The sequence below is a fragment of the Panthera uncia genome (genome assembly GCF_023721935.1).
Source record: "Panthera uncia isolate 11264 chromosome E2 unlocalized genomic scaffold, Puncia_PCG_1.0 HiC_scaffold_20, whole genome shotgun sequence".
Classification (NCBI taxonomy): Eukaryota; Metazoa; Chordata; class Mammalia; order Carnivora; family Felidae; genus Panthera; species Panthera uncia.
In genome coordinates, this window is record NW_026057589.1 from 11,860,477 (window position 1) to 11,888,017 (window position 27,541).

General features: G+C 35.7%; 1 protein-coding gene across 1 annotated transcript in view; it reads left to right on the forward strand.

Annotated features, from left to right (window-relative positions):
- AP1G1 (adaptor related protein complex 1 subunit gamma 1) overlaps positions 1-27,541 on the forward strand; it is an 80,046-nt gene that overhangs the window by 15,226 nt on the left and 37,279 nt on the right. Inside the window, exons 2-4 of the mRNA XM_049622529.1 lie at positions 6,377-6,580; positions 18,441-18,565; positions 26,947-27,088. Coding sequence (XP_049478486.1) covers positions 6,380-6,580; positions 18,441-18,565; positions 26,947-27,088 — 468 coding nt within the window. The 5' untranslated portion in view covers positions 6,377-6,379. The remainder of the gene's footprint in view (positions 1-6,376; positions 6,581-18,440; positions 18,566-26,946; positions 27,089-27,541) is intronic.

The following is a 27,541-nucleotide window of genomic DNA, read 5'->3' on the forward strand; positions in this document are numbered from 1 at the left end:
CAAATATTTGTTGAATGAGTGATTGGCACTTTTTGGTATAACATGTTTCCCTGTTACTTAGGTCATCTATGGGATAGTATGACTAATTGAATTGGATAATGCATGCATGACGGTAACTTCTAATTCCGTAGTTTTTATTCTCCTTTCCCCCTTTGAAATAGATATAAATGATGCTTATGTCGATATCATTTATGGTACTATTTACTCTGTAGTCTAATGGGCCCTGAACTGTTAAACTTTTTTTTTTTCATTTTTTTTGATTAAAGACTTTGCAGTTTTCTGAATTCAAGATTCTCAAACTTAATGTCCAATTTTAAAAACTGCGTTTAAGTGCTATGTTTTGAGAGTTCCTTTTTATAGTCTGGTTACAAGTCCTTGTCAGATATGTGATTTGCAGATATCTCACTCTGTAACTTGTCTTTTCATTTTCTTAACAGTGTTTTTCATAGTGCAAAAGTTTATAATTTTTATGAAATCCAGTTTTAACATTTTTCTCTTACGGGTGTGCCTTTGATGTAATGTCCAAGAACTCTTTGCCTAACCCCAGTCAAGAAGGTTTTCTCCATCATCTTCTAATGGTTTTATATCTAGGTCTATGCTTCATTTTGAGTTAATCTTTGTATAAGCTGTGAGATTTAGGTAGAGGTTCAGTTTTTTGGCATATGGATGTCCAGTTGTGATATTCATTGAATTGTTCATAGTATCACCTAATTATCCTTTTAGTGTTTGTGATAATAGTCCCTTTCGTTACTGATACTAGTGATTTGTGTTCTTTCTCTTTATCATCTAGCCAGAGGTTTATCAATTTTATTGGTCTTCTCAAAGAACTGGCTTTTGATTTCATTGACTTGACCTTTTCCTGTTTTTTTCCTTCTGTTTTTTAATTTCATTGATTTCTATTTGCCATTATTTGCTTTTTCCTACTTGGATTTATATTTCTCTTTTTCTAGTTTCTTAAATAGAACCTTAGATTGAGATGTTTCTTCTGTTCTTACACAAACATTTAATGCTATACATTTCCCATTAAGCACTACTTTAGTTGTACTACAGATTTTAATAAATGGGTTTATGTTTTTGTTCAGTTCCATATATTTGCTAAATTCCCTTGATATTTCCTCTTCACCCATGGATTATTTGGGAGTGTATTGTTTAATTTCCAGGGCCATCGCAAGTTTTCCCGTTAGCTTTCTGTTACTGATTTCTAGTTTTAATTCTGTTATGGCCAGAGACTATATTTTATATGATTTCCATTAATTTAATTTATTAACTTTTTATTAAAAAAAATTTTTTTTTAACGTTTATTTATTTTTGAGACAGAGAGAGACAGAGCATGAACAGGGGAGGGTCAGAGAGAGAGGGAGACACAGAATCGGAAGCAGGCTCCAGGCTCTGAGCTGTCAGCACAGAGCCCGATGCGGGGCTCGAACCCACGGACCGTGAGATCATGACCTGAGCTGACGTCGGATGCTTAACCGACTGAGCCACCCAGGCACCCCTATTAACTTTTTAAAAAAATGACCAGGACATGGCCCATTTTGTGTATGTTCTGTATGCAATTGAGAAGAATGTAATTCTGTTGTTGGTTGAGGTGTTCCATAAATGTTGGTTAGATCCAGTCAATTGAAGATGGCATTCAGGTCTTTTATATCTGTGCTGATACTCCGTAGTTTTATCATTTACTTAGGTGGCATGTTTAAGTCTCTGTAGTTGGGGGGTTTGTTTATTTTTCCTTTGATAACTGTCAGTTTTTGCCTCATGTATTTTTTATTTTATTTTTTTTTAATTTTTTTTTTTCAACATTTTTTATTTATTTTTGGGACAGAGAGAGACAGAGCATGAACGGGGGAGGGGCAGAGAGAGAGGGAGACACAGAATCAGAAACAGGCTCCAGGCTCCGAGCCATCAGCCCAGAGCCTGACGCGGGGCTCGAACTCACGGACCGCGAGATCGTGACCTGGCTGAAGTCGGGCGCTTAACCGACTGCGCCACCCAGGCGCCCCTGCCTCATGTATTTTTTAAACTATATTGTTACATACATTTGCAGTTAGGATTGTTGTATTTTCTTGGTGAATTCAGTCTTTTATCTTGCAGTGGGAGAATAGAGAGTGACTTACTCCATGCTCTTAGGATCACAGCTCCTCTGGTCAGAGAGAATTCCCCTTCCCTAATTTTTATATGGCTGCCTATTACTGCCATTGCTGTTATGGCACAGCCGCTGCCATTGCAGTGTTGCCTAGAGGCAGTGGTGGAGGGAAGGAAAATATAGAAAGCCAAAAGAGAGAATTTCTCCCATTGTCCTTCTTTTCCTGCTTCCTGGATCAGAGAGAGAGGGTTTTTCTTAGAGCTCCTTGTCTGTACTCCCTGAGCACTTTTGGGTTTGGGGCTGTCATTGGGTCCAGGCTGGGCAGTACTAGAGGAAGAATGATAACCTCTTGCCATTTTGATGGAACTTCAGATTCTCCTCTTTCTGGAATCTGCTAGCTGTCATTTACTTTTTAGCATCCTTGGGTAGCTGTGGCATGCATTTTATCCAGGATTTATAGTTATGGTCAGAGGGAGAGACAGGAGCCTCCATGGAGTATGTTTATTCCATCTTCCCTGGAACTGGAATTTTTTGTTTAGTTTCTAACTTAGAATGTATTCTGAAATATACTAAACTCTTTATTATGTAAATTTTGTTTTTCATTCATGCCTACTAAGACATTTTTTTTTCTTTTTTTTAAGTCTATTTATTTTTGAGAGAGACAGAGTCAGCGTGAGCAGTGGAGGGGCAGAGAGAGAGAGAGGGAGGAAGAATCCCAAGAGGGCTCCATGCTGTCAGCACAGAGCCCGACACGGGGCTTGAACCCACAAATTCGTGAGATCATGACCTGAGACGAAGTCGGACACTCAACCGAGTCACCCAGGCACCCCTTACTCTTAAATTTTTTATCCTAAAGTCATTTGTATTTGTAGTCATTGTGAAAGTAGTTCTTCAAGTAGATCTCTAGTTTAGCTACGAAGATTTTAAAAAATTATTTATAAAAAATTTTAAGGATTTAAATGCTTTGTTTTTGGAAGCTTTTTATTTTTAAAAAGCTTCTGATGGGGTGTTTGAGTGGCTCAGTTGGTTAAGAGTCCAACTTCAGCTCAGGTCATGATCTTGCAGTTGGTGGGTTTGGGCCCTGCGTCAGGCTTGATGCTGACTGCTCAGGGCCTGGAGCCTGCTTTGGATTCTGTGTCTCCCTCTCTCTCTACCCCTTGCCTGCTCACGCTGTCTGTCTTTCTGTCTCGCTCAAAAAGGAATATTAAAAACAAATAAAAAAATTAAAAAGCTTTTGATTATGAAAATTTTCTAATATATATGAAAATAGAGAATAATACAGTATAATTTAACATGCTCATATCCCTTCAGAGTGATCAACATTTTGCCCATTTTGTTTCTTTTTTTCCTTCCTTAATACTTTTTTCCTCTAGAGTATTTTGAAACATCCTAGCAGTCATAAAATTTTATCTGTAAAGATAATGTTCATTTTTGAAATATCAAGAAGAACTCTAGCCCTGGAGTTCTAAGACATGGTTTGTGTGCTGGCTCTGACACTTACACCTTTGTAATCTTAAGCAAGTTGCATAATTGATTTGAAACGAACTTTCTTCATAGGCAAAGCAGGTATAATGATTTCTGCCCTTCAAAAGGGTCTGGAACAGGGATACCTAGGTGACTTAGTTAAGTGTCCCACTCTTGATCTCAGGGTGGTGAGTGCAAGTCCCACATTGGGCCCAAAAATGGTCTGGAACAAGTGAAATAATGAAGATAGTGAGTATAAGAATGTTCAAACACTAGGCCCTCAGTATTTCTATTAAAAAATAACAGAATAACAGTATACACGTAGTTTTATATAGTTTAGTACACGTGATCTTAAGAGGGCTAACAGGGAGGAACACAACCAATACCTAGAGAACTTGGTAAATTCCTAATGTACTATCCCTACCTTGAGGAGTGATGCTGTAGTGAACAAAGCCTCCTGGTTTGTGCAATTAGAACATTGAGAATTAATGGTTTAAGGGTTCTACAGCTTGTATGTACTGAAGATGATGGTAATGGTATCTAATTTTATCATTTTTTTTAACTTACTGAGGTACAAGATACCAATAAAATGCACTTGTTTTCTTTTTAATGTTTATCTTTTTATTTTTTGAGAGATACGGAATGTGCGTGTGCCCAGGGGAGGAGCTAAGAGAGAGGTAGAGAGAGAATCCCAAGCAGGCTCTGTGCTGTCAGTGCAGAGCCCAGTGTGGGTCTTGATCTCACGAAATGTAAGATCATGACCTGAGCCTAAATCAAGAGTCAGATGCTTAATTGACTGAGCAACCCAGGCGCGTGTAAAATGCACTTGTTTTAAGTGTGCATTTCCGTGAATTTTGAGAGAGATCAATGCAACCATCATAAACATTTCTATCACATCAGAAGGTTTCCTTGCATCCTAGTTGATCACCATCCCTACCCTCAACCCCAGGCAGTCATTGATCTCTTTAGCATCACTATAGATTAGCCTGGTCTTTCCTAGAGTTTCATATAAGTAAAATCATAAAGTATGTATTTTCTTGTTTCTTTTTTTTTTTTTTTTGCTCATCATAATGTTTTTGAGATTCTTCCATGTTGCGTTGGTTCTGTTTCATTCCGGGAAGTATTCGTTTATTATTATTCACCTATTTATGGATGTTTGAGTTGTTTCCAGTTTTTAGTAATTATAAATGAAGATTCTATAAAGATTTGTGTACAAATCTTGGTGAGAACATGTTTTCATTGCTTTTGGGTAAATTCCGAGTGGATTTCCTGAATCCTATGCTAAGTATATGTTTAATTTTACAAAAAATTGCCAAACTATTTTCCAAAGTAGTCGAACCATTTTGTATTCCCATGAGTGGCTTGTGAGAGTTCATTTGTTTTATACCCTTGCCAGCAATTGGTATGGCCAGTCTTTTAAATTTTAGCCATTCTAATACTGTAGGGTGGTATCTCTCTCTCTCTCTCTTTCTCTCTCTTTCTCTCTCTCTTTTTTTTTTTTTTTTTGTTAATTTTTGTGAGGGACAGAGAGCGAGCACAAGCAGGGGAAGGACAGAGAGAGAGGTGGGAAGGTAGGGAGACAAAGGTTCCCAAAGATTTCCTCCTATGTTTTCTTATGGAAGATTTTTAGTTTTGGCTTTAATGTTTAGGTCTATGACCCATTTTGAGTTAATTTTTGTATATTATGTGAGGTTAGGGTTCAAGGTTAATTGGTTCTTTATATAGATATGTAGTTGTGCCAGCACCATTTGTTGAAGGAATACCCTTTCTCCTATTGAATAACCTTGGCCTCTCTGTTGAAAATCAGTTAAGCTTATTTGTGTAGGTCTATTTCTAAACTTTCTATTTTGCATCATGATCTTGAGTCTGCCCTTAAATTCAGTTCCACATTGTCCTGATTACTGTAGCTTTGTAGTATTTCTTGAAATTAGGTGGTGCAGATTCTCCAACTTTGTTCTTTTTTCCCCTTAATTTTGGCTATTATAGGTTTATCATTATTATTTAAAAATTTTTCGTGAGAATATGATTCTAATAGTCTTATCCTCTGAGATTGGTTTATTATTTTTTTCCTCATAACAGTTTTCAAAGAGTACCCAGTGTACCAAGATGATTACTGTTTCTTGGAAGTGTTTAATTCTGATAATTGGTCTTCTCTCCTGATCTCTCATTTTGTTGAGTTGAGCTTTTTTTTTTAAAAATTTTTTAACGTTTATTTATTTTTGAGAGAGAGAGAGACAAAGTGCAAGTGAGTGAGGGGCAGAGAGAGGGGGAGACACAGAATCCAAAGCAGGCTCCGCGCTCTGAGCTGTCAGCACAGAGCCTGATGTGGGGCTCGAACTCACAAACTGCTAGATCATGACCGGAGCCCAAGTTGGATGCTTAACCGACTGAGCCACCCAGGCGCCCCAGTTGAGTTGAGCTTTGATTGTGATCATATTCAATATTCATCTGATAATTTATTGAGCTCTGTTAACAGTTCAGCAGAAAATAATCTGTGTTCTCTAAGGTTAGGCATAGAAAATATGTCTTTTTCTTGAGTAAATATTTGGGTTGAGTTAGTTCTTAACATAGTTTGATACTAATGATGGATTTTACATACTGATGTATTCTGTGTCTTATCTTGCTTAATACTTAACATTTTTGTTTATATTTTTTCCAGAAATTTACCGAATTAATGGGTTTGTATGTAATAGCTTTGCTGAAGCTTTATATTGTTGGACTGAGCAAGTCTTGAATTCTTAAAAATTGGAAATTTATGTGAGAAGTTGTGTGAATGCTTTTGGTAGTGAAAAATGTGAACATTTTTATTTAATGTCTTTCTATAAACAGAGGATGCCAGCCCCCATCAGATTGCGGGAGCTGATCCGGACCATCCGGACAGCCCGAACCCAAGCCGAAGAACGGGAAATGATCCAGAAAGAATGTGCTGCAATCCGATCATCTTTTAGAGAAGAAGACAATACTTACCGGTGTCGGAATGTGGCAAAATTACTATATATGCACATGCTGGGCTACCCTGCTCACTTTGGACAGGTAGGCTGGGCTGAGACCACATCTAGCAAGGCTATTCTTGTTGGAATGACAGCTCAAGGAGGGCAAATGTTTCCCCCTCAGTGAGGACAGAATATTCTTGATAGCCTTGTAATCTGATCATTGTGGAACTGAGGGTAGAAGTGAGAAAGTTGCAGACCTGGAAACACATGATACTGCTGTCAGTTGTGCTTTCCATTGAGAATCTCTCATTATATGGATTAGACTATGTTTTGATGGTGGCAGCTAGCTTACTTAAAGACTGACCAGGATAACCAGTAGATTGTGATTGGTCTGTTAGAGCGGCTGGACTATAATGAATATTTAAGAAATGTTTGCTAAATGTTTCCTTAATTATATTCTGTGTGCACAATGATACAAGGAGGAACACTCCAAATAGATGTTTTTAAGTAAAATAAGTTGCCACATCATGGCATTTATGGATTTTGTCCTAATTACTTTGTTACTGGGTTGCTACAGTGACTGTGCCTCCTGATTTTCTACTACACACAAATGCATATTATGAGCTATAGCCAATCTAGGTTTTGAGCATGGTATTTGGTATTCAAGCAAGACGTGCTTTCTTCTATGTTTATACATATGGGGATGGAGTCACAGAGAAGGGTTTAGTGGGTTTTTAAATTCTTATTAATGCCATTAAATTTTATCTTAGATAATTTAAGAATTGTATTACATACTAAATAGTGTTCTTAAGGAAACGAATGCAAAATTGAAAGAATGTGCAACATTAGGTAGAAGGAGAAAAATACCATCCATGTTTCCATTATTCACAGATAGCTTTTGTTAATGTTTAATTTATCCAGGAAAATGGCCACATTTATCTTTTATTCAGCTCAGTAACTCCAGTGAAAGGAGATCACCCCACCTCCGAGTTAAAACAGTAATGGGATTGAATCTTATCAGACTGACTTGGGTTAGTTTTATGCTTATCTTTTGCCTGGGAGTGAGATCACCCTCACTAGAAATACATGATTGAGAGTGGAAGACCATTAATTTCCCAAAGGAAGATTCAGTATCAGAGGAACGGACCAGGTACTAGGTAGACAAAAACAACAGCTATCTCCTCTGAATAAACATGTTATATGTTTTTACCACATCAAAAAGTGATCCAGGTGGTTATACATTTAACGCATGTCATAGTATAAAGCAAATAGATACTCATACGTTTTTGTTGGTTGATTTTAAGTAGACCCATTTGGTTAGATTTATAGAAATCTGATATGTTGAGCTGTAAAAGATAGTCAAGGATGGCAAGGTGTGGGGAATCTCTTAAGCCCTCCACTCGAGATAACCACTGTTAACATCATGGAGTTAAAGGAGTTCTTTTAAGACCAGTTGTTGAATTTAAAATAATAGGATAGATTTAAGACTGATGATATTTCATCTGTGAAAGAGCAATCTCTATATTTCTAAGAGTCATTTCTATACTGTATGTAAATAAAATATGCTTTCCAGCTTTACTAGATGGCTTTTTGGGGGGCATTCTGGAATTTAATTATTTGATAAGACATTTAATTCTTAGGTGGAAAGTGTTAATACTCAAGGAAACTGTACTAAAATTGTACCCCCCCCCCCCCCCCAAAAAAAAAGGTTTTTCTGAGTGAGAATAGGAATCCCACTTTTAAGTCCCTTAATCTATTTCCTCTTGGAGTAAATCCTGGCCCTATCCAATCTTGCCCATCAGAATTTTTTTATAACATATCCATAAAAAGATTCATATCTCGGTTCTCTCACCTGCATGTATGAATCACAGTACTATTTTCACTTAACTATATGTAAAAACAGCTACCATTTATTGCATTTTATTTGTTTATTTTATTTGCACTTGTACTGTTCATTATGATAGCTAGTAGCTGTATAGCCACTGGTCTTTTGAAATGTGGCTCGTTCAACTGAGGCGAATATTAAAGGAAAATAAATTTGGGGGGATATTGATGCAGTTACTGGAAAACTTAAATGTTTTAGACAACTTGAGTATGTGAATCTACTTTATCAATTGTACATTTAATGAAGTCTAAATACAGTTAAAATATTTTTGATGGATATATAGTGTACATATTGAGATGTGCTGTAAGTGTAAAATATATACTGTATTTAGAAGCCTTAGTACAAAAGAAAGCTGTAAAATATCTAATAATTTTTATGTGGATTATATGTTGAAATGGTATTTTAGATATATTGGGTTAAATAAAATATATTATTAAAACTAATTTCACCTGTTTCTTTTTACTTTTTACTGCAGTATCTAGCATGATGCTGTTCAATAGAAATAAAAATATGAGCCAGATATGTAATTTAAAATTTCCTACTAGCCACATTTGAAAAGTGTTTTAAACTTTACAGTAATACCCACAAGGTGGGTAATATTCTCATATTGCAGATGAGAAAACTGAAATTCAGAGATTGACTTGTTTAAATTCACACAGCTAGTAAATATTAGGGAGAGGATTAGAACTCAACTTTGTATAACGCTAAAACCTGTTCATTCTTTGGATATAGTTTAAATATGTTTCTTAACTATTTATTTAATTACTTTAGTCCTGACTTGCTGTACAGAAGATTTGAGGTAACATACATGACCAGCATCTGTTTAAAAAACAAAACAAAAGGATGGTAGAAAATAAGAATTGGGAAAAGGAAGAATGCAGAACCCAAAGCCACTGTACTTGGTGATGGTGAGGCAGCTAAGGCAAGAAAAAAAATCCAGTTACATGGTTGTTATAACCAGAATTTAAAAGCACAGCTACAGGAAACAGACTGCCTGGATGTGAATTATGGCTTTGTTACTTTACTATCTCTGATTTTTTTTTAATGTTTATTTTGAGGGGGGGAAGGGCAGAGAGAGGGTACGAGAGAGTCCCACAAACCATGACCTGAGCCAAAATCAAGAGTCTGATGCTTAACTGACTGAGCCATCCAGGCTCCCCTCCTGTTGGTGATTTTGAGCAAGATCTTTAACCTTTCTTGTCTCAGTTTCCTCATCTGTAAAATGGGGACAATTTTCATACTCTTTTATAGGATTATTATTATGAAGATTAATAAATTACTAAATGTTAAACATTTAAGTTTTCTACATAAATAATTCAAGTATTACTGATTTTACTATTCCCTCAAGGACAGCAAAAAAATTTCTTTGAAAAGTCACTGGATTCTGGGGCACCTGGGTGGCTCAGTCTAGTGTCTGACTTCAGCCCAGGTCACGATCTCACAGTTTGTGGGTTTGAGCCCCTTGTTTGGGCTCTGTGCTGACAGCTCAGAGCCTGGAACCTGCTTTGGATTCTGGGTCTCCCTCTCTCTCTGCCCTCCCCCCCTCTCAAAAATAAATAAATATTAAAAATTTTTAAAAGAAAGTCACTGAATTCTAAAATAGATTTTTATTTATTTATGTATATATGTTTGTATATAATCTCTGCACCCGTGTGGGGTTCAAACTCAGGACCTCAAGATTAAGAGTTTCATGCTCTTCCAACTGAGCCAGCTAATTGCCCCTAAAATAGATTTTCTTATGTGAGTCTTTATCTAGGAGCCTCTTCATAATATAAAACAGTGTATCTTCAACATTTTTACAACAAAAGCCATGATAGATTTGCTGTATGGTTTGTAACCTTTCATGTATTTGGCTTAAACACAACCTAGAAATAAATTTGAGTTAAGAGGTGGGAGTAAATGTATGGGAGTAAAAAAATGGCGGCTTGGGGGCCAAATTCTTCCACAGATGTGTTTCGTATTGCAGAGTACATTAAATTGTTTTGAATTTGCTGCCAATGTAAAAATCAAGGAACTTATCATAGAAATCTGGATTTCTGGTTCCTCTTAGAAATTAGAGGATTTTACAACACTGGATGAACATTTTCCCAGAGCTCTAATAGGCTGGTGACCTTCTCTAGGTGGGGCTTAAATTCTCTATTTCTTCCCATTTCCAGCCTGGCCTGCTATACCCAATTATCTGTCTACAATAGTCTTCCCTTCCATCAATAGAGTATTTATAGTACTCCACTTCCTTATGTTTTTTAAAGTTTTACAGTGTTCTCCATAAGGTCTTACACACTTTTGGTGAAATGAATAGGTTCCTTGGAGCTCTTCTTCCTATTGCAAATAGCAGTCTTAAAAGTTGAATAATTAGGTTTTAGTTATACAGAAATATATCATTGATTTTTGCGTATTTCTCTCCCTAGCAACATTATTGCACTTCTAAGAGTCCCTGTGGACTTCATTGTTTCCATATAGTCAGTGCTGTTGTCTGTAAATAATGTCAGTTCCCTAAGTTTCCATCCTTATCCACATTTTTAATTTCTTTACCACACTGTACCTGTAGTATAATGGTGATAGTAGGCATCTTTGTGTTGAGCACCCATAAGCCCAGATTGTGGTCTCCAAATACCCATTTTACTCTAAAAGGGCCAGGACCCATTAGAAAGATGGCTGATCCGAAATCTGGAGCAGGAGATACACAAATTAAGCCTGAACTGTCTTACTGTGCCAGAGAACAAGAAAAATTACAGAGGTCGTGTTAAAAGGATTTAGTAGCCACCAAAAGTGGCTTTTTGTTGTGCCCCCAAATGAGAAAATTTGAGCATTAATAAGGATAATAATAGTAGTTGGAATATACCAAGTAAGTTTATATCAGTGAGTTTATATCAGTGACTTAATAATTATTAAACAAATTATTAAAAAAAAAACTCCATTGGTCATCTTTGGAGGATACTAGGTACTCATTTTGAAAACTGACATTTATCCTGCCTTTGCTAAACTTTCTGAAGGAACTATTGTTAACCCAGTGGTACATATAGAGAAGTTGCTCCTTAGAGGAAAAGTTTAATAAGTAAATAAAGAATAAAATAATTAGAATATTACCATTTTGCAATCCTTGATGATCTTCAATGCTAATATCACAAATGAGAGACAACCACCAGGAATAATTATATATTTCCTGATGAAAGTTTATACCACCACCTATGAAGTGTATTTGCTAAATGGAAACAAAATAAAAACTGAAAAACCTGAATCTGATCAAGAATCCTTGTCTATTTAACAAGGGACATTTATAAGAGTGTTCATTGCAGCATTGTTTCTAATATGAAAATATTGGGAACAATCTGTGTCCACAAAAAATAGGTAAGTTGTGGTATATTCACATGTGGGATACTGTATTAGCAATTAGTATAACTGAATTAGAGTTTCTTGTTTGGATGTGAGTAATACTCAAAGATCTTGAGTGAAAAGAGGAATATGGTATGATACTTAATATAAACTGTAAAACATTCAAAAACAACCAACATGTGTAGTAAGGACATATGGCATGGCAATTTAATGATGAACAGCAGTTTTGAGTTTTGGTTACTCGTGGGATGGAGAGAAGGAAATGGAATTGAGGCAGAGTGTATAGAGGGCTTCCATTGAATTTGTTATATGAAAAAATGTAAAAGTAAGGGTAAAATGTTAAAAGTTGATAAAGCTGGTTGGTGTGGGTTAGAGGTGTTACATGATTTTTGTGTATTTTGGAGTGAAATATTTCATAATTTTCTGAAGAAGAGAAATGGAATGCAATAGCACTGTTAAATGTTTTATTTCCCCCCCCTCTGCTGGAAGAATGAAATAGACTGGTCTCAAATACGGATTTTTATGTTGCCAGACTACATAGTGGTAAAGCAGTTACAGGGTCAACTTTTAAATGTGTGTGTGTTTGTGTATAAACTAGAAAGTTTTTTCTGAATATTGAAATAAAGGTAGCTTTTTAAAATACCTAACCAATCAGTTGCAGATCCTTTAATGTTTATGTGTATCTTTTTATCAAGGTGATTGTTTACATCATAAAGCTCAAATGTTAAATTTAAAAGCAAATGTACATGTGCATTTGACCTTGTGGGAAATTGTTCTGAAGGCTAACAAAATAGGTGCAGCTTTTTTCTTAAAGGGCAACCAGATTAAATGTTGATAAAGGGCAGTATTTGTACTTGTAGAAAAATGTAACAAGGCCAGAAACCTTTTTAAAGAAAGTGCTTTGAAATTTGGAGAAAATTGAAACACTGAGTTATCTGGAAAATGTTTATAAAAATCAAATTGTCAGGCTTTACCTGAAACCTATTCCATCAGGATGTTTTTGGGGGTGACCTACCTATTTCAAAACTTTCCCAGGTGCTTTTGATCAGTCATGTTTGGAAACCACTTTCTTAAGGCATTGTATTTATTCCAGAGGGAGCTGGTAACTTCACTTTTTTAGGCTTGTTGCTAATGGTTGCCTGGAATGTTTCTGCTGAGAAAAATTCTTAGGCCACTTTAAGGATCAGCTGTAGAGAATTAGTGACTACTGTATTTGCCTTGAAAGCAGGGTGTGGAGGGCAGTGTTAGGGTGGTCTTTCATGACATGGCCTGATTATCTTAGTGATGAGGAAACTGAGGCCCAGGTTGTTGAAATAACTTTAGTTCTCTTAAACTAAACCCAGGATTATGACTGTAAATCAAATTGCTTCTTTTTGTTCCACTATGTGTTACATAAAGAGAGTGGAATCTTTCTCTGATGTTTTTTTACTGTTTCTAACCTGAATGAGTGCCCTTCCTAATTTGTTTTCATAGTAGCTTGTGCATAATTGTCACAAATATTTATGTAAATATATAAGTATATAAATATTCATATATATATGTTTCATAGGATAAGTATATGTGTATCACACTTATGATATATATCCAAATGTTGGTTTCCTTTTGTGTGCCTTTCTAACTGGGTATCTGTGAGAATGTTTGATACATTGGTACTAGTTTCGTAAGCTAGTAATTTACGAAATTAAAGCAAAACCATAGCATCTCAAAAACAATTGGAAAGTAAATCCTGTATAAAGAAAATCAGTGAATAGCTGAGAGTTACCACAATGAGACCTTTGGGGTGGAAGGTGGGGGGGAGAGTGAGAAGGTTGCTGTTGAAAAGCCAGTGGTAGTTAAGAGTGTTGTTGACAAGAAAGACACTGATAGTTAGTGAAAAATACAAAATAACTGCCAGCGGAAAAAAACATAGCCATCATGGGGATTAGAGATAAGGAATGGACATACTTCTTAAGGTCCTGCAGCATTACAGGAATAATAGCATAGCACAGTAATCCTTCATAAATTTAAGTTATTTAAAACTGATTCTTCCCATTTATTGAGTTGTATTTTCATAAGATTTTGGTCTTAAATTTTCAAAGTCGTTTTCATAAAACAATTCCAAGACTCAAGTGCTTTGTTGTTAGTTTTTCAAATTACATATTATTCAATTTTGGAGAGGGAATAATTTCCCTAGGTTGTTTTTTCTTTTTAATTATAGCATTAATTTTTCTAACCATAGTTGAAAGTTCCCTTCATCCTGCAGTTTTAAACTTTTTCCTCTAGTCCAGTATTATATTGTGAATAGATAATGGTAGTTCATTGATGCAAAATTTAAAAGATACAAAAGAATAGATAATGGGGGCGCCTGGGTGGCTCAGTCAGTTTAGTGTCCAACTCTTGATTTCGGCTCAGGTCATGGGCCATGGGATCGAGCCCTTTGTTGGGCTATGTGCTGAGTGTGGAGCCTGCTTGAGATTCTCTCTCTCTTTCTCTCTCTCTCTCTCTGTCACCCCCCCCCCGCCTCTAAAAAAATAAATAAATAAAAAATAAAAACAAAGAAAGAATATAAGATGAAACTCCACTTTCTGTCCTCTTCCAGTCACTTAGTTTCCTTTTTATAGGCAACCATCTCTTGTCTATCCCTCAGATATTTTATACATCTCCAGGCAATGGAAATGTCCCCTCCACTGTAAAATATATATTGCAGCACACTGTTGTTTCACTATCTGCTTATTAATCTGTTTTGAAGATTAGCTCATATCAATATAAAAAAGCTTCCTCTGTATTTCCAGCTCTTTGGACATACTGATGGTAGTGTATCCAGAATTGTATTCTGTGATGTTTATGAATCATAATTTATTAAGCTGATGCCTTATTAATAGACATTTATTTCCAGTCTTACTGTTTTTTTTTTTAATTTTTTAAGTTAAAATTTTTTTTCTAATGTTTATTTTTGGAGAGACAGCACGAGTGGGGGAAGGGCAAAAAGAGAGAGAGGGAGAGGGAGACACAGAATCAGAAGCAGGCTCCAGGCTCTGAGCTGTCAGCACAGATCCGGATGCGGGTCTCAAACCCACACTTTGAGATCATGACCTGAGCCAGATGCTCAACCGACTTAGCCACTCAGGCACCCCTTAAATTTTTTATTTTAGGTTGACTCCACACCCATTGTGGGGCTTGAACTCAAAACCCTGAGATGAAGAGTCTCTTGCTCTACCAACTGAGCCAGCCAGGTGCCCCTCCAGTCTTACTGTTTAAAGTAATACTACAATTAAATAATACCCATTATTTTGCACATGTGTGAATGTAAGTGTGTAAGTTCCTAAATGTGGAATGGTCAAGTCAAATGATATGTGTATTTGTAATTTAGATAGGCTAGAACTTTCTCACTATAGCTTGTGCCAGTTTATGTCCAATCACTAATGCCCTCACACTGTTATAACTGTGAAGCTTTGTTAATAAAATAGGTTAAAAAGTAGCATCTCACTATGGTTTCAGTTTGCATGTCTTTTCTAATAACTTCACTGAGGCATATTTTGTATCTCATATAATTCGTCTTTTTCAAGTGTACAGTTAAGTGATTTTTTTAAAAAGTAAATTTACCTAGTTGGGTTTGCATTTGTTTTATGAGATTGAACTCCATTTCATGTTTGAATTATTTTTGTTTTCTTTGAACTGTCCATATTTTTTGTCCATTTTTGTACTGAGTTGGTCTTTTTAAAAATCAATTTGTCTTTTAAAAAATCAATTAGGATTCTTTTATATAGGATTTCATATCTGTGAAATGGGTTGCAAATATTTTTTCCAATTTTGTCATTTGTCTTTTGACTTTGCTTACAGAGTTTGGTGTAAAAAAGCAAAAGTTATTTTTTATCTCTGTGGTTGTATGAATATAAAAGTTAAACTCTTTACTGTGGTCTTAAAGCATATGCTAGATTTGTGAGTTAGCAGTGTTTAGGTGAGATTTTTCAGGTAGCTTTCAGTGATTAGTAGTACTGAATTTGAGGTTGTTACCTAAGAGGCAGAAGCATTTAATTGATTTTACTATTTTTCTTCTGTAACTCACATGAGAATTGTGGTTTTAGTGGTTGCTGGTCAAAAATGGATGCCCTTCCCTCATATTTACCCCAAACCCCATTGTACACTCCTCCGTCCTTTTTCTTTTTCAACATCTGAAAACTGAGATACTATTCTTAAAGATGAACCATGGTACTTTCTCAGCACTATTGCTGGCCGCTGATGCCTAAGTGTAGATATGATCAGAGTTAATCCTTCATTGGAGCATGTTTTTAAAATGCCATTTCCAGTCTGTAATCTCAGATTTCCTCTCAAATTTGCCATCTTCATAAAGTAAATGCTTATTCTTGGTGCAAAGTTACTGTACCAATGGGGAATATTAAAAAGAATTAATTATGTGTTTGTCCCTTTAAATTGTAGTTTTTGTTTTCACTGTTTAATTTTTAGATAAGTTTTAAACAAATGCTGGGGCGCCTGGGTGGCTCAGTCAATTAAGCGTCCTACTTTCAGGTCATGATCAGGTTTGTGAGTTCGAGCCCCGCATCAAGTTCTGTGCTGACAGCTCGGAGCCTGGAGCCTTCTTCGGATTCTGTGTCTCTCTCTGTCTCTGGCCCTTACCCTCTCTCTGTCTCTGTCTCTCTCTCCCAAAAGTAAAATAAACATTAAAAAATTTTTAAAAAAATAAACAAGTGTTACAAAAAGCAACAACTGTACTCACTAGTCACTGATGACTTTTACTGTGACTGTTTTAAAACTTGGCCCTAAAAAAATACAAAGTAGTATTAATATATAAGAGTAAAGTCTATCTTCCTCATTAGTTCATCTTAATACAGAATTTTTAGATAATTTATTTGAAGCATGATTCAATAAGGATGATAAAAATTTTAGTGATACCTGATTATTAGAACTTTTCTTCACTGCTAAAATATTCATTTGTAGGATTATTGAATGGGAAGGTTAAAAAAGCCTTCTATTTGAAAAAGTAAGGTGTTCTGATAATACTTAGCTTCTAATTTTCTCATTCACCTCAGCAGTAATTTTTCTGCTGACATTGTGAAAATGACTTTTGTCTTCTATTTCATAAATTGTTTTTTAAAATTTAAATTGAATGCATAGAAGGAAATGAAGGGTTGTTATATAATCTTTGTCAGTTTCAGAAGGCATTTCAGTTTCCCTTTTGGATCCTGGTTCTTCTTGGAGACTTCTTTCATTTGTTCATGGTGGTATAGCCATTCTGCTAACTTTAGGTGCTTATTCTTTTTTTTTTTTTTTAATGTTTATTTTGAGAGAGAGCAGAAGGGGCAGATAGAGAGAGAGAGAGAGAGAGAGGGAGCAAGCGAGAGGGAGAATCCCAAGCAGGCTTCATGCTGTCAGTGCAGAGCCTAACGTGGAACTCAGTCTCATGAGTTGTGAGATCCTAACTTGAGTCAAAATCAAGAGTTGGATGCCTAACCGACTGAGCCACCCAAGTGCCTCAACTTTAGGTGTTTCTAATGCAGATACATTGAGAGAGCAATTTTTAAATAGCTTGAAACAGTTCTGTGAATTTTTTTCATTACTCAATTTCGCTTTTGAACTTAGAGGCAAATTCAGATGGGGAGTAGTGTCACATGATTTTAGACTGTTGTACGCAGGTCTGCATTTGGGCCCCTTTCCTTGGGATGAAATGATTCTAAATGGGAACATAGTTCACAAAACTCCTCTTGGAGAGCCTAACTTATGTACACCTTTGGAAACCATTGCTATAGAAGGAATGTTTGGCCTTTTCCATGTTAGTTGATAGTTCGATAAATTATATCGAAGTAGTTGTGACATTCAAGAAAAGCTAAGTAGAGAGACAAACTGTTTAACTACAAAGACTCTTAAGCTCTGAGGATTTTTAATAGTTATGTAAAGAAGAAATCGCGTAAGACATATTAGGTTAATTCCACTCCAGAGAGTTCCTCTGGATTTTTTTTCCCCTCTATATTTTTATTACTCATATCCTACTAAACTCTCACTTCTCCCTACTACATGGCTCAAGCCCTAAATGTAGCACTTTCCCCATTATATTAAAGTTCGTTGTTCTTTCTTGTTGCATATTCCTGATTTTTTTTAAAGTTTATTTATTTTGAGAGTGCACACATGTACGTTTGTTGGGGACAGCAGAGAGGGAGGGAAGGAGAGAGGGAGAATCCCAAGCAGGCTCCATGCTGTCAGTGCAAAGCTCCATGCCGGGCTCCATTTCATGAACCATGAGGTAGTGGCCTGAACCAAGATCAACAGTCGGATGCTTAACCCACTGAGCCACCCAGGCACCCCTATTCCTGATATTTAAGGTAGTGTTTGGCAATTTGATGTATTTCCATTTACTGCGTTTTTTGATATTCAAAATGCGAAACAGACCTTAAATATACACATAAGTTGAGTACTCATTTAGTACAACTTGGGGATTAAATTAGGAATTGGGTTTATTAATATTTTATTGTAATATTTTACTAGTTAGTATTTATTTAAATTTGTGGAACTAAGGTAAATCTCACAGATTATTTGGATAGCAAATATCATAGGACCTTGCTGAGATCTATTCTAAAACTTGGTAGCTATTATCGAGATTTCCAAAGATGTTAGTATTTCCCTTTTATTAAGGCAGTTTGGTATCTATTTATTTTAGCTATCCACTGACTCTGGGTTAAAAACATTGCTTTCCTGATTGTGGTAGCAATTTCTTAATTTCTTTCTCTTTTCTTTTTTTTTTAATTTGCAGTTGGAGTGCCTGAAGCTTATCGCCTCTCAAAAATTCACAGACAAACGCATTGGCTATTTAGGGGCAATGCTGCTGTTAGATGAAAGACAAGATGTCCATCTTCTCATGACCAACTGTATCAAGAAGTAAGTCTTACCTTTCCTTCTTTTAAGGACCTCTTTGTGCTTTTAGGTTTTTCTTATAATACCAAGAGCTTCTGTTTATTGATTTTATTTATCATCTAGAATATGTTTGGGGCACCTGGGTGGCTCACTGAGTTAAGCATCTGTCTCTTGATCTCAGCTTAGGTCTTGATCTCAGGGTCATGAGTTCAAGCTCTGCGTTAGGCTCCATGCTGGGCATGAAGCCTACTTTAAAAAGAAAAAAGTATGTTTGAATTGCTCTTGTAGTTTATATGTAAAGAGGCTAAGCAAAGGTTTAAACCTTCCATAGGGGACAATTAAATGAAGGTGTTGCTGTACATCTTTAGGCATAGGAACACAGTTTAGCAATGAGACAAGAATTTAGGCCTTCATAGAATAGAAAAAGCATTGGTAAATCACAGCTTTCTTATATTTCCAGGACCTTGAATACCAAGAGTAATGAAATGTTACATTTATTAAAGAATTACCATTGTATGTTCTGAGTAAATAACTATTTAAATGTAAAAATAGAGGTCTTGCATGTCAGTGGTCTAATCCAAGATTTCAGTTGCATGAGGTTATATTTAGTCCTGTGAATTTTTGTGAATGTCTTTTTTTCTCTAATGGATGTTTGGCTAGTCCAATTATGTTTGTTCAACTTACAAATTGAGGAATGCTTACTGTTTGGAGGAATTAGAGTACCCAAGCAGGGAATTAGCAGTTTTTCCCAGCATCCTTCTTACAGCAAATATCTGTTAGAACCTTATAAAAGTTCTGAGGGCCTTACTGGCTAACGGTACTTTTTGGTTTGTTTTAGTTTGATTTTGGTGTGTCAATTCATAGTTATTCTCCTTTTGTAGATTGCTTTTTCATTTGCAGTATTTATTTGATAGAAAGTAGAAGCAGGGGGGTATCGGTGATCAAATTTATAGATACTGAACTCTTATACTTTTCTGTGGTCAGTAATGTCCTACTTTAAAATTTCCCAGTGAATAATGGAAAATTCCAAAATGAGAATTATGATTTGGTTGTAAATACAGTGTGTATTATGTAAATACATTGAGTCTGTAAACTTAATTTTGGGAGAATCTTGTTTTTTGGCCTTGAAATAAACATTGCTGATGAAAATACCAAGTTGATTCATTTATTCAACAAATATGTATTGTATACCTTTTGCATGCCAGGAGCTGCTATAAACTCTGGGAAGGGAGAATGAAAAAAAAAAATGGACCGAGATCCTTGGTGTCATAGATGTTACATTCTACACAAATCTTGCATACATTTTCTCTGGAGAGGTCTCTGAGAGTTTCTTTAATTTTTGTTCTTGCATGCTCTGTTGACCTTATTACTTAAGCCTTCAATCACATGCTAATGATTTGGCAGTTCTATTTAGCAGCAAGTTCATATTAAAGAGTTAATGTCAAACTCAAGTATAGGTTTATAGCTTGATAAAAGTTGAAGATTGAGGCACATAGGTAAAGAAGAAACCTTTCTTTTAATGAAACCTAGACAAGCTCCAAGTGAATGTGAGAGAGAATTGTTGGGAATTGATCTGGCTGGCACTCAGTCTAAGCTCAAGTTAAAGGACTTTGGATCATTTATTTTTGTTTTTTTACAACATTTGTTAATGGGTTTTTTTTGTTTTATGTTGGGTTTTTAAAAATTTTGTTTTTTGTTTGTATTATAGGGCATCATAATGTACCAGCAGTTTTTATGTTTAATAATGAATGTTTCCTTCATTGTTCATTGGCATAGAAAAGCTCTAAGACATTAAAGATCTTGGAATCTTTAAAAAATGGGTATGATAGGGGCACCTGGGTGGGTCAGTTGGTTAAACATCATCCGACTCATGATTTTGGTTCAGGTCATGATTTCATGGTTCATGAGATTGAGCCCGCATCATGCTTTGCACTGTTAGAGCAGAGCCTGCTTGGGATTCTCTCTCTCCCTCTCTCCCTGCTCCTCCCCAACTCATGCTCTCTGTCTCTCTAAAAATAAATAAACATTTAAAAAATTGGATATGATATTTTAAGAGTTTGCAGTATGCAAAGATTCTTAACCATTGAAAAATGAAAAGTTGCCTAAATATTTTTGGGAACTGGGAAACTAAATGGTAAAGTCATAGTTAATCCTTAAACATTATTTTACCAGTAATTTTTATCTTAAATACTCAAATTGTTAAAGAGTAGCAAACCTGGCTAATTTATACTTTACTTTCTTTTTCTTTCTTTGTTCAGGGAAGATTAAAACCATTTGTTAGTTCATTTAAAATTACTAGTAATAGTATTGTTTACAGAGACCCATTTTAGACCTGAAGACACCTTCAGATTGAAAGTAGGGGGATGGAGAACCATCTATCATGTTAATGGTTGCCAAAAGAAAGCTGGAGTAGCCATACTTATATGAGACAAACTAGATTTTAAAATAAAGACTGTAACGAGATGAAGAAGGACATTATATCATAATTAAGGGGACTATCCACCAAGGTCTAACAATTGTAAATATTTATGACCCCAGCGTGGGAGCAGCCAGATACATAAATCAGTTAATCACAAACATAAAGAAACTAATTGATAATATTACTAATAGTAGGGGACTTCAACACCCCACTTATAGCAATGGGCAGATCATCTAAGCAGAAAATCAACAAGTAAACAGTGGCTTTGAATGGCACCTGGACTGGATGCATTTAACATATATATTCGGAACATTTCATCCTAAGGCAGTGGAATACACATTCTTCTTGAGTGCACATGGAACATTCTCCAGAATAGATCACATACTGGGATACTTGCTCTTAGCAAGTAGAAAAAGATCGAGATCATACCGTGCCTGTTTTCAGATCACAACGCTATAAAACTCGAAATAAACCACAAGAAAAGATTTGGAAAGACCACAAATACTTGAAGATTAAAGAACACCCTCCTAAGAATGAATGGATTAGCCAAGAAATTAAAGAGGAAATTAAAAAGTACAAGAAAGCCAATGAAAATAATAACATGACATCCCCAAACCTCTGGGATACAGCAAAGGAAGTCATAAGAGCAAAGTATATAGCAATCCAGGCCTTTCTAAAGAAGGAAAAAGGTCTCAGATACACAAGCTAACATTACACCTTAAAGAGTTGAAAAAGAACAGCAATTGAAGCCCCAAAATAGCAGAAGATAGGAAATAATAAAGATTAGAGAAGAAATCAATGATACCAAAATTAAAAAACAAATAGTAGAACAGATCAATGAAATCAGGAAAGAATTAACAAAATTGATAAACTCCTAGCCAGAATGAACAAAAAGGAAAAAGGAAAGGACCCAAATAAATAAAATCAAGAATGAAAGAGGACAAATCATAACTAACACTGCAGAAATACAAACAGTAATAAGAGAATATTATGAGCAATTACATGTCAATAAATTGGGCAATCTAGAAGAAATGGACAAATTTCTAGAAATATATAAACTACCAAAACTGAAACATGAAGAAATAGAAAATTTGGACAGACCCACAACCAGTAAAGAAATTGAATTAGTAATCAAAAATGTCCCAAAAAACAAGACTCCAGGGCGGGATGGCTTTCCAGGGGAATTCTACCAAACATTGAAAGAGTTAACACCTATTCTTTTCAAGCTGTTCCAAACTCATTCTATGAGGCCAGCATTACTTTGATTCCAAAACCAGACAAGACAAAGACCCCACTAAAAAGGAGAACTACAGACCCAATTTCCTTGATGAACATAGATGTAAAAATTCTCAACAAGATACTAGCCAACCAGATCCAACAACACATTAAAAGAATTGCTCACCATGATCAGGTGGGATTTATACCTGGGATGTAGGGCTGGTTCAATATCTACAAATCAATCAGTATGATACATCATGTTAATAAAAGTATAAGAACCACATGATCCTCTCAATAGATGCAGAGAAAGCATTTGACAAAATACAGCATCCTTTCTTGATAAAAACCCTCCAGAAAGTAGGGATAGAAGGATCATACCTCAAGATCATAAAAGCCATATATGAAAAAGACCCACTGCTGATACCATCCTCAATGGGGAAAGAATGAGAGCTTTTCCCCTAAGGTCAGGAACACAACAGGGATGTCCACTCTCACCACTGTTATTCACCATAGTGTTGGAAGTCCTAGCCTCAGCAGTCAGACAACACAAAGAAATAAAAGGCATCCAAATCGGTAAGGAGGAAGTCAAACTCTGTTTGCAGACGATGTGCTACTCTATATGGAAAACTCAAAAGATTCCACCAAAAAACTAGAACTGATCCATGAATTCAGCAAAGTCGCAGGATATAAAATCAATGCACAGAAATCGGTTGCATTTCTGTATACTAATAATGAAGCAGAAGAAAGAGCAATCAAGGAATTGATCCCATTTACAATTGCACCAAAACCCATAAAATACCTAGGAATAAACCTAACCTAAGAAATACCTAGGAATAACCTAGGTGAAAAATTTCTGCACTGAAAACTATAGAAAGCTTATGAAAGAAATTGAAGAAGATACACAAAAAGGAAAAATATTCCATGCTTATGGATTAGAAGAACAGATATTGTTAAGATGTCGATACTACCCAACACAATCTATACATTCAATGCAATCCCTCTCAAAATAACACCAGTATTCTTCACAGAGCTAGAACAAACCATCCTAAAATTTGTACAGAACCAGAAAAGACCCTGAATAGCCAAAGCAATCCTGAAAAAGAAAACCAAAGCTGGAGGCATCACAATTCTGGACTTTAAGCTGTATTACAAAGCTGTAATCATCAAGACAGTTTGATACTGGCACAAAAACAGACACATAGATCAATGGAACAGAAAAGAGAACCCAGAAATAGACTCACAAACATATGACCAACTAATCTTTGACAAAGCGGGAAAGAATATCCAATAAAACAAAGACAGTCTCTTCAAATGGTGCTGGGAAAACTGGACAGCGACATGCAGAAGAATGAACTTGAACCACTTTCTTACACCATACACAAAACTGAACTCAAAATGGATGAAGCACCTAAACGTAAAATAGGAAGCCATCAAAATCCTAGAGGAGGAAGCAGGCAAAAACCTCTTTGACCTCGGCCGCAGCAGCTTCTTACTTAGCATGTCTCCGGAGACAAGGGAAACAAAAGCAAAAATAAACTATTGAGACCTCATCAAGATAAAAAGCTTCTGCACAGTGAAGGAAACAATCAGAAAAATTAAAAGGCAACCAAGGGAATGGGAGAAGATATTTGCAAGTGACTTATCAGATAAAGGTTTAGTGTCCAAAATCTATAAAGAACTTACCAAACTCAACACCCAAAAAACAAATAATCCAGTGAAGAAATGGACAAAGTGAATGAATAGACACTTTTCCAAAGATATCCAGATGGCTAACAGACACATGAAAAAAATGCTTAACATCAGTCATCATTAGGGAAATACCAATCAAAACCACCATGAGATACCACCTCACACCTGTCAGAATGGATAATGTTAACAACTCAGGGAACAACAGATGTTGGCGAGGATGTGGAGGAAGAGGAACCGTTTTGTACTGCTGGTGGGAATGCTAACTGGTGTAACCATTCTGGAAAACAGTATGGAGGTTCCTCAAAAAATTAAAAATAGAACTACCCTACAACCCAGCAATTGCACTACTAGGTATTTATCCAAAGTAATCAGGTATGCTGTATCGAAGGAGCACCTGCACCCCAATGTTTATAGTAGCACTATTGACAATAGCCAAAGTATGGAAAGAGCCCAAATTTCCATCAACAGATGAATGGATAAAGAAGATGCGGTATATATACACACAGTGGAATATTACTCGGCGGTGAAAAAGAACAAAATCTTGCTATTTGCAATAACACGGATGGAACTAGAGTGTTTTATGCAAAGCAGAATTGTCAGAGAAAGACAAATATCATATGACTTCACTCGTATCTGAAATTTAAGCTACAAAACAGATGAACATAAGGGAAGCAAAAATAATATAAAAACAGGCAGGGAGACAACATAAGAGATTCTTAAATACAGAGAACAAACAGGGTTGCTGGAAGGGTTGTGGGTGGGGGGAAGGGCTAAACAGGCAAGGGGCATTAAAAAGGAGGACACTTGTTGGAATGAACACTGGGTGTTCTATGTAGGGGATGAATCACTGGATTCTATTCCTGAAATCATTATTGTACTATATGCTAACTAACTTGTGTGTAAATTAAAAAAAAAAAAAATCAATAAAATTACCAGTAATGAACTCCTTAAATGTTAACAAAGATAACGTTTTTTAATGAAAAATAAACTAGTTTGCAAGACAAAAATAAGAAAAATAGCATTGTTTCACATTTCTGTAAATCTTTTTAATTTCTGGCCTAATGGAAGACAGCTAGACGTCGTATTTGCTTCTGCATACAATATCTTGTGTTCTGTTTTGATTGAAGTATATGAAGAAGATCCAGCCTTTCACAGATAATATAGTTAGAAAAAGGAAGCCGTCAAATAACCTTTCTAATAACTGGATATTCTTGTTTGATACTATACCAAAACTCCCTAAGGGTAATTTCTTAAGGATTAGTTACCGTGTGGAATTTGAAACAGTGAAGTTTGGTACTTTGTTATATTAAACCCATTGGTCTTTCTTGCACTTTGAATCTTGTATTCATGTATGCGTTTGTAACACCATGCCTCAGTCATTCGAAAAAATTGCTCTCTCAGTTAAAGTATTGGTAGACTGTGAAGTTCATTGTGGCAGTACAGATTTTCCAAAATTCTGAATCTCACTTCAAGCTTAGATTTTATCATTGGCAACCAACACTGTCAGTTGTTGCTCTTGAAGTGATAGGGTTAGTTGGCTCTTTTTCCAGAAAATGTCTGTCAAATACCCAAATCTTAATAACTATAGTTGTCAGTTATTTTTCAAATAAAAAAAATCATGTACATTTGAAAAGTTCATAGTTTAGTTTACAAGTGTCCAGGTGCTTTTCTCTGAGATTACCACTTCAGTATGTAGTTCTTTTTGCATACTTCCTATTTCATCACATGATAGCAGTGTGTACTCACGTCATGATTTAATAAAACGAGTCTTTTTTTTACTGCTTTGTCCCAAGCGGGCTTAAGTGAAACAAACTCCCTTCCTCCCTCTGTGTGGCATTGAATACAATGACTACTAGTCATTGGTGCCACTACTCTGACTTGTAATGTGCCAGTAGTTTTCTCCACCACTGCTTTTGCATCCTTAGTGTATATGTCAGTACAGTTGGCAAATAATGAGTTAGTATTGTGAAAATAGTTGGGTGCTCACAGACCCCCTGAGACAGGCTTGGGGGCTTCCAGAGATCTGTTAACCACTGAAATCCTTGAGAACCACCTTACTAAAGGATAGTAAAATGGTCATAGAGCTGGTTGAAGTAGCATAACTCATACAATAATTCAGTTTCTGAATAGTAAGCATTGATTATAATATACAGATGAGTTACTGATTCAAGTTTTAATATTTCAGCTTTTCTGAAGGTACACTTCCTGGCTGGTTTGTAAATAGTTTTGTACAGTAATCAATGTCTGCTAGAAACAGGATTTTGTCTATCTGTATCGCTAGATACTGGCCTCACTGTAAATATCTAGCTTAGTTTGTTAAAGGTGGCTTAATTTAGCTAATTTTTTTAGTTACTATTTTTTCTTTTGAATACATAAAATAAAAACAAAAGTTAACCTGACATCAAGGTTAATACTATACCATAAGGTTAAAGGTTTCAACGTATATCTGTTTAAGTCATCTTAAATGCTTTAGTAGTGGGGACTCTTTTCTGGTTTTTTAAAAAAGGTTTTGGTTTATGTAAATATCCTAGTTTTTTTTGGTAGTTAGTGGTAGAGGATATTAAAAATCTTTTAGGGGTGCCTGTGACTCATTTGATTAAGCATCTGACTCGACCTCACCTCAGGTCTTGATCTCAGGGTTGTCAGTTTGAGCCCCACATTGAGGCCCGAGCTGGATGTGGACCCTACTTAAAAAAAAAAATGGAGGAAAAAAAATAAAAATCTTTTAAAGATACAGGTGTGCTTCATGTTTCTGTTTTTGTCAGTTTTCATTTTTAGTGGTTTGCTAAGTTTTCTAAAGTAGTTTGTCTTTGACAGATAACCCGTCAGAGTTCTATTACTTTGGTATTTGGAGACATGGAATTATAAGTATGTAGGAGACACCGTCAATCAGTTTACTCTATTGGTAGTCTAATAAAGTTAAAGGAAACATTTTTTGCAATAAATAATTCTATTAATTACTTTCCTTATTGTAGTAATTATGAGTCATTCAGAGGCACCTCATTAGATTGTGAACGTGAACCTTCTTTATGGGGAGCACCGGGCAAAGCATATTCATTTCTACCTCTTTCTTTTGCAGTGATCTTAATCATAGCACGCAGTATGTACAGGGGCTAGCACTTTGTACCCTCGGCTGCATGGGCTCTTCAGAGATGTGCAGAGATCTTGCAGGAGAGGTAGAGAAACTCCTGAAAACCTCCAATTCTTACTTAAGAAAAAAGGTAACTTTAATGAAGCCAAATGTTTGCGTTTGGATTAGGGAATATTATAGAGATGAGAAGGCAAATTATTTTTGAGAGCTCTGATGATAATCTGTTTCTCTGCAGTCAATGTATTTTAAATGATTATATGTGAATCAAGTGTTTATAAATCAAAATCTATTTTTATACTAATTTTGGAGGTGGTGTTTTTAATTGCTAATTACCTCTAGTTGATAAGTGTGAAGACTTTACTTAATTCTCTTAATTCCTCTTTTTTCAAGGAAATGATTTATAAACAAACATGTTACTGGGTATCCTAGAAACCTAATTACTTCCTAATTTACTGGATTCTAAACAGTATTAAACAAAGTGAATAATGAACAGAACTTTAAGAATTTACTTTTATTCTAATAATTAGTGCCTGTGTCTTTGCATTAGTGCCTTTGAATCTCTGGAAGTGCAGTTCCATTGGGA